Source organism: Varanus komodoensis, unplaced genomic scaffold (genome assembly GCF_004798865.1).
Source record: "Varanus komodoensis strain SLA01 unplaced genomic scaffold, ASM479886v1 scaffold1, whole genome shotgun sequence".
Taxonomy (NCBI): domain Eukaryota; kingdom Metazoa; phylum Chordata; class Lepidosauria; order Squamata; family Varanidae; genus Varanus; species Varanus komodoensis.
In genome coordinates, this window is record NW_025335268.1 from 95,562,695 (window position 1) to 95,571,012 (window position 8,318).

Consider the following 8,318-nt stretch of genomic DNA (forward strand, 5'->3'; position numbering starts at 1 on the left):
GTTGACCTTGTTTGGTGCTTTGTTGACAAAACCCCCTCAGTTTTCCTTTCACAGTCACATTTTTCTTTTAGGTTCAGAAAACCATGCCCCCTCCCCAGGGGACACTGGGCTACAATATTTTGTCAGAGAAGATGCTCAGATCAAAAACAGCACATATTGCATTTCTAAGACACCCAATAGTTAAAGCTTTCTGGGCAGCTTACAATAGTAAATAAATAGTAAATACAATAAAATACCATAAATCTTTCCAAAATACAAACATTTAAAAATTACACTAAAATTAAAACCAGCCACAACCACATACAATAAAAAGTAACCCTTTATAACACCTGAAATGGGTAATCCCTTCATACCCTTAACATGACAAGGTTGGCACCAGGCGGGCTGTCATGGGAAGATCATTCCAAAAATAGGAGGACCACTGCTGAGAAAGCCCTCCCCTTATGTTGCCAGCCTTAGAGGAAGGCTCTTGCTATTGAGCATTACATTGGGTGATTGAGGTTGGGATAGGTGCTCTGACACGTATTGTGGTCCCAGAAGGTCCCAGTTAATAATCTAGCTGCCACATTTTGCACAAGCTGCAGCTTCTCGACAGTTTTCAAGGGAGGAACCTGCACAGAATGCATTGTAGTAATCTAATTTAAAGATTACCAAATCATTGCTCACTCAAGCTAGGTTATCCCTGTCCAGATTGGGGCACAGCTGAACCACCAGCTGGAGCTGATGTAAAGCACTCTGTACCACTGAGGCCACCAGAGCCTCAAATGAAAAAGATAGCTCTGGCTGTGAACCTGCACCTTCAAAGGGAGTGCAATCCCACCCAGAACAGGCTGAACATCCTCCACCTAGTCAGAAAAACCATTAACAGTATCTCAGTCTGGTTTAGCACATCCATAGGCTTGCCTGATGAAGATGAAAAGGAGAAATAAAGCTTGCATTATAGCTTACTGATCACAACATACTCCAAGATTCTGGATGACCCCACTCAGTGGCTTCATGTAGAAGTTATATAGCATGGGAGGCAGAACAGACCCCTGAGGAACTCCATGCTGGAAAATCCACAAGGTTGTACAATATCCTCCAAGTGATCTTTTGGAGATGGCCCCCCAAATAGGAGTACTCAGTCAGTCATCTCAGAGGGATACTATGGTTGATGGTATCAAAAGCCACTGAGAGGTCCAAGAGTATCAACAGGATTATACTCCCTGACATAAGTCATCATAGAGAGTTAACAAAGCTTTGTCTTTGCCAAAATTCAGTTGAAATGGATCAGCTAATCAATCTTACCCAAGAGCACCTGGAGTTGGTTGGCAACCATTCACTCGAGCATCTTGCCCAGGAACGGAATATTTGCCACTGGCCTCAAGTTAGGAGAGAAGATCAGGAGAGAATTTCTTCAGGAGTGGTTTCACTGGTTCCTCTTTAAAGCTGCATTGGATTACTTCCTTTCACGAGGAGACATAAATCACCTCTCTGGCCTGGTGATTGCTCCCTTCTTGCTGGCTTTTATAAGCTAAGAGGAGCAGTATGGGAGTGGTTGCACAAACCTGTCCAAGAACCCTGTCAAAACTCTGAACTCTACAAACTGAAACTCATCCTAGAAATCAGTACCTGGCCATTCTCTGGGTACCTCACCTGATTCCACTGCTATAACTCTGGAATCTCAATTTTGGTGGATACAAGAGAGTTTTTCCTGGAAGTTCCCAGCAAATGTATTACAACAGCCTTCAGATTGGTCTCAGACCTCCTTAGGGCCAACATGTAAAAGGTTCCAGATGACCCTAAAAAGCTTTTCTGGGTGGCAAATAGATTGAATTGAGGCAGCAGGATGATGTTTCTTTGTCACTCTCACTGCCTCTAAATATGCCTGATAGGCATGTTTCAGGGCTTAATTGCATCCTCTAGGAGTTTTCTTCCAGGTGCACTCAAGCCATCTTCTTTTGTTGTTGTCAGCTTTAGGGTATACTGCAGAACCATACAAGCTCTGCAACACAGAAGGCATCACAAGCAATCCTATCACCCTGCCTGTCTCTGTGTTCCACATCTTGACCAGGGCTTCAGCAGTGGTGCTGGCTAGAGCAACTAGAATCTTCCCAGAACCATCTGGAAACTGTCCAGCTCCATTAGCTTCTGGGGATGGGCTATCTTAATAGGTCCGCCACCCTTGCAGAGAGGAAGAGCCACCATCAGTCTAAATAACAGCTGATGGCAATTTGACCATGGCAGTGGGACTAAATCAAAGTCCCCCACACTCAGAACCCCATCCTTATGTTTGGCTGACAAAAACAAGTCTAGAATGTGTTTTGCTGCATGCGTTGGGCTGACCATATTTTGGGGCAGTACCATAGTTGTAATGGAGCTTTGGACAAGATAGCATGAATGTGGAAAGTCTCCAGAAGCAACAGCCTGAGGGATCCCAACATCAAATTTGAAACCACCTCTATTAGCTCAGGTAGGGCGTCCGATGGGTGAACAAGTACTCTAGCAGGGTTTTCCACCTGTCCCACTGGCCCAACACAAGATGCAAACACTTCAGAATAGGGATTCAGAGTTGACAGAGTGCCTAGAGACAGATACTAAATTCTTACAAACAATGGTGTCCCCCACTCCTCCCCAGCACTTGTCTACTCAGATGCTGGGGCACTCAAGTACCCCATTGGGCACAAGTGGGAGAGACTAACTCCTACTCAGTTCTCAGACATACCAGATAAGCTGCCTCATTCACTATTTAATCCTGGATGATGATGTCTTTTGCTCCAATCTGGCATTTAAAAACAACATTTGGAAGCCTTAGGGCAGGCTGCCCATAAAATCTGCAGGTGCAGGACTGGAACATGGGTTTCTCTTGTATTGCTTGCCATTTATGCAGGTGCCTTTGCAAAGTAATAATGTAATAACGTGATGCAAAATCACCTTCCTTAGTCAATCTCCCAAAAGGAAGTCTGGAGCCTGCGTCATGTTCTGGACTGATCAAAACTTGTGGCAGAAGTTTAGAAATTGGATGTATTCACACAGTGGTAAAATTAGAGCAGCTGTTTGGGACTTGAAACCAAAGACCTGGTCTGGAATTGGAAGAGGTCAAACAACCATGCCAAGGCATGGAAATGGCCAGATAACAAGGTTGGCAGTGGAAAACTGTGAAAAACTCTTAATCTGGCCTTTTTCAGCCTGGTGCCTGCCAGAAGTTTTGAACTTCTGCTTCCAATGTTACTGACCATTGCCCAGTGCTTGCTTTGGCTAATGGGGGCTGAAAACTAAAACATCTGAAGGAGCACCAGGTTGAGGAAGGCATAACTAGATTATGTTCCTAATTTACTGAGGTTCAGTAACTTGTAATGCACCAATGCTATCAGGACAAATGGCAGCTTGTTCATAGAAACATAGAAACTGAGCAAGTCAGAAGGGGTCTCCCAGGCCATTTAGTATGACCCCTGGTTCCAGCCCACCCTGCTCATGACATGCCTACCATTTCCAAAGAGATGTAGGATTTTGCAGCAAAAAGGTCATTTTAACGTTGAACTTATTTTGTTCAGAATATGTATGCATCAGATTTCATGTAATAAATGGCTCATAAGACATGCTTGATTTAAAGACTTGGTTTCTTGAAGGGTTAGTTCTATAAGCAACTGTGTTGCATCAAAAGTTGGTCTTTAAAGGTCTCTTTCACTTCCAGAGATACAGGTTTGTGACGTTGGTAATTGTAGTGACTGTCGTCTCTCCCACAGGTTCGGTCTATAAGCATCAATGTGCGACGGAATCTGGCCTTCAATACCCTAAGCCAGGAGGCCCTGCTGAAAGAGTTTTCAACCATCTCCTGAAGCTGACTGATCTTTCTGCTTCCTGTCCAGCCCTGGTGTTATTACACCCCCATCCCCAGCACTGACTGTAGCTCCTGGTTGTGGAGTGGTCTAACCCTAGTGTGTGTGTGTGTCTTTTTTCCAGGGAAGATCAAGAAGAGATTTGGACTTGTCCCACATTTTTGGGCACAGAGAACTGATGATATGGACTATACTGGGGAATGGAAGTGGGCAAGAGGGATCTGTACTTATTGCTCTTTCTCACTTTCTCTGTGGCACAGGAATAAGAATTATTCCCCTGATGAGAAAAATTAGAGCAAAAAAAAAAAAGTTGATCAGAAAGCACATACTTTTAATTCAGTGGAAGCTATCTGGTGCTGGTCAGAGGCCTAACGAGAGAAAGTGGACAGGAGTAAAGCCCTTCATATGGAAAGACTGACTGTGCTCCTGTCCTGTGTACACTTGTGCTATAAACCCCAAGTCATCACTCTCACTTCGGTACTTTGAATCGGCTCTCCTTGTATTGTTAGCTCCATCTCACACTGGTATTGAAATTAATTTCTGAGGGCTATACACTTCCTTCTGTGTTAGTGCCTCCTTTTCTGAATGGTGCTTTCCGGAGTTTCTTGAGAGTTTTCCCAGTCCCATCCTAAAATACTTGGTCTCTGGCATTCCTTAAGCAAGAGGTTATCATTATGCTGTTGCTTCAGCCTTATTTTAAGGCTCTGGGGCTGAGAAGATTAACCTGAGTCAGGTTTATTGTTTTCCACAGGAGCAATAAGTGAGTGTCCTGTGCTTTTACTGCTCATGCAATTGCTTTGTACCAGAGTGAGTAATTTTCTCCTGATCCCAGAAGGTTGCCTGATCTTCTGCAATACTGTCCACTGACCTGATACTCTTGGATCTCTCTAGTGCTGAAAAATGCTCACATTCACATTATCAACATCCTGTCCCTCGAACACATACAGTCCTAAACCAAATTTCACATTGCTTGAGGAAGGAACTGCTTTTCTCTACTTGCTTCCCTGAACTCCAACTAAATGCTTTATTGAGAGGATAGAATTAGGGGATTAATTTTGCACAGCACTTTCAGCTGTAGACACTGGTGTGGTCAATACCCTGTCAAATTTCTATCACTCTTAGTGTAGAATTCATTTTTTTCTAACTCTTTTAAAGCAAAAATACAAGGTAAGTCACTTAATTGCTTTCCATTATGCATATAAGGACATTTTAATGTACAACTGTGCTGTTTTGGAAAACTCAAGATTTGGCTGTGCCTTTTGCACTGTACAGAGGGGAGATATCAGACTACAGACATGCTCTTAATCCTTACTAAAAGGGTTGTTAAAATTTGGCACTGTATCCCTTGGGGTTGGGAGAGAAGGTGTGTCCTACCTGCATATTCTCTTCTTGTTGCAGAACTACTTTCACTGGATGCAAACAGGTCTGAGTGAGGAGGAGCACCTTACTGGCATCTTTCCTCTCATGGGCTGATTTAGCAGATTAACATGGAAACAGACTTTGTTTCAGCGAGGCTTACCATTTTGTGACATTTCTTTGTTCCTTTTGGGACAGACATGAGAAACCCCCCTCTCTGTCTTGTCTCATACACTGATGAAATTCAGCTTTATCTAACAGTGAATGTTGAGGCCAGAAGTTCAAAGAAGTCTTTTTTCCAGAATAAATACTGTAAATGCCTTCTGCTAATAGAGCACCTATAGGGGATGTATATAAACCTCTGGTAGCATTCAGTAAAAAAGTGGAGGGGTGCACCTCTGATTGCCCTTTTGGTTGCAGTGTATCCTTTCATGGTCTGTTTTGGAGAAGTAATAAATTATTATTACTGTTAACATCTCTTTGGTGCTGACACTGTACTAGTTGCTGTACACAGTTCATAAGTGACATAGTCCTTCCCTCGGGGGGTTACTGTCTAAATCAAGCCTATAGGATGAGATGTGTGAGGTGAGGAGAAATTGGACTAAAAATGTGGGAGTCACAAGCTTAACACTTAGAATTGTTTTTTGTACAATGGAAGAATTAAGAACACTAACATGTTCAGTGTCAAACTTCATAGGTGCCTTCTTACTTCCACTCTCTTCCAGGGGGCTAGAGGAAAGTCATTTCATTTGGGATTGTGCCCATTCTTACTTGAACAGCATAGTCAATCTCTTGACTTTCCCAGAGGGAAGAGTTCATAGCTTCCATCCAAGTCCTATCCTTTGGGCTGACAGTAGGCTCTCCATAAGATTTCACTAGAGTCAGCAAACTTTTACTTTATTATTATTATTTCTAACCTTTTCCCTTTCCTACTTGGCACTTACAGTGCATCCTGTAGCTTATTCTGAACTTTCAGTGTAAACATTTTTTTGTGTTAGAATGGCTAAAAGTGATTGATGCTTATCTATATGGCTTTGGGTTTATCTTGCTCATTTGGTAGTATTTTGCGTTATAATGTAATTTTCCAACTGAGATTCTGTGAGCAGTTGTGTGAGTATTTTCTTTGCTTACATATTCCTTGGTAACACATGCTTCTGACAAGGTTGTTACAGAAAGATGCTACCTCTCCTATAGTCACATCTGGTTTTTACATGTCAGGCAATTCAAGGTGGCTTTCAGATGCCTCTCTTTCTGTTGCTGTTGCACACTCCACTTTTTCATAATAACACTCATTCCTTCACCTACTGTTGTACTATGGAAGTGCCTTGGACCCAAGTCTATAGTCAAACATAAAACTTTGGGGTTGAGTACTTTTTTTTTACTGTTTTTCATCCTATTTGAACATGAACCACAGCTGTTCTTCAAACAGACATTTTCCCCAGGAAGAAAAGCGGGGTGGTGAATTACATTGCGGCTGACAGAGCCTACTGAAAAGGATCCTATTAACATGTATCAGAGATATGCTAACATATCTAACATTGGTAGTTCTGGTGGCCTAGTAGGAACTCCCCTGTTCTGAACTACAAGTCTAGTCCTGATTGAGACAGTTGTAGCTTTTCATCTCTGTACAGTTCCTTTGTACATATGTTTCTCTACTTCTTTCCATTTGAGCCTGGGTTAGACCCTAGAGACAAGACATGTTTAGTACTAATGAGAAAAACAATGATGGGGCTTGTGGTTCATCATTTCCTTATATCTGTGTGGAACACATGAATGAATTTATTTTATAATGGTTAATTTATAGTTCCCTTCATTGTCAGTTTAGCTGCCTCTGTGATTCTGGAATTGCCAGGTCTTAAATAGAAGAGGAGACAAGTACGTTAACATACAATGACCTAATCCTGTCAGGGAGAGATTGGTTGGAGAGGAGCAAAAGAGGCTAGAGTTATTAAAACTTGGTGTTTTTCCCTGTTTGAAAATGTGCAGGCTTTTCTTCTGTGGTCTGAAGGGTTCCATTTTTCAAAATCTCTTTAAGAATAGAATAATGGAAAGATCCAGATGTTTCCACCCCAGCATCCTACACAGAGGCAAAATTCTGGCATCAAAGTACCTTTTAAGAAGATTTAAGGGACTTAAAAATTCATTCATGCATGAAAAAGTGTGTGCTTTTAATTTTTTTAATTTGTAATTCTGACAGCCAGACTCTTACAAAGCTTGTTTTAATCTGCAGTCTTGTGAATGTATTGACCAAAACATACTGAAACACCAGCACCACGCAGAGAGAGAAAAATTGCCTCCCCGCCTCCGCCTGCTGCTGCGCCTTGCAGGCCTCTGTTGCAGTGGCCATTTTTCTTTTGGGTATGGCTCTGGGAACCGAGCCCTGGGGGAAATCTCAATTTGCCAAACAGACATGAAAACACTGACTCTGAGTTAAATGTTGGATTAAAATATGACATCTGAAACTTTGCAACCTTCCTCATACTTACTGGCTTTTCATCAGCACTGTCCCTTGTAGTGTCCTTATTTGCTCAATAGAACCTAACTGGCAAAAATTAGAAATGGGAGTTGTGTTTCTGGAGGTTGTAAAGAGAGGACTCCTTGATCTCAAAATAAATATTTTAAACTGCACTAATGTGGGCATTTGTCTAGGGATGCACTGGTATCCTGCCGCTCTCCCATGAAGGGGCTGAGGTTTTGTAAGTATTCAGTCTGAATGCTTACACAGGCTTGAGTTTTTGGGGAGCATTTTATTTGCTCCATTACAAATAATTTGGTAGGCATTCACTGCCTTTATCCTTCCTCAAAGCCTAGGATTGTGCCTTGAGGCAGGGCAGAGAAAGTGATGGCATGTGCCCCCAAGGCCGTGTACAGTGCCTTTTTCTGATGAGGCTGGGATTGGCACTACCCTGTCAGAATCCCTGGCATGTATGCATAATTTTTGCTGGGTTTGAAGGAATGATGCACAAAACATTGGTTTCCAGTCATGCCTCCAGTGGGCAAACATTCTTGCCATCACTTTCCCCTACCACATGATACCTTACTGGACTTGGGGGCAGGAGACAGCAGAGGTGAGTTGAGGTGATCCAGAGGCCTTGCAAATAGCTAGTGCTTTTCTTAATCCTGCTCACAAGCATTGATCAGAAA

General features: G+C 42.5%; 1 protein-coding gene across 3 annotated transcripts in view; it reads left to right on the top strand.

Annotated features, from left to right (window-relative positions):
• Window positions 1-7,802, top strand: part of ARMH3 (armadillo like helical domain containing 3) — a 144,338-nt gene extending 136,536 nt beyond the window's left edge. For all 3 annotated transcript variants that reach the window (XM_044436991.1, XM_044437000.1, XM_044437010.1), the window contains exon 26: window positions 3,726-7,802. In XM_044436991.1, the coding sequence (XP_044292926.1) occupies window positions 3,726-3,818 (93 nt within the window). In that variant the 3' untranslated portion in view covers window positions 3,819-7,802. The remainder of the gene's footprint in view (window positions 1-3,725) is intronic.
• Window positions 7,803-8,318: the final 516 nt, after the last annotated feature.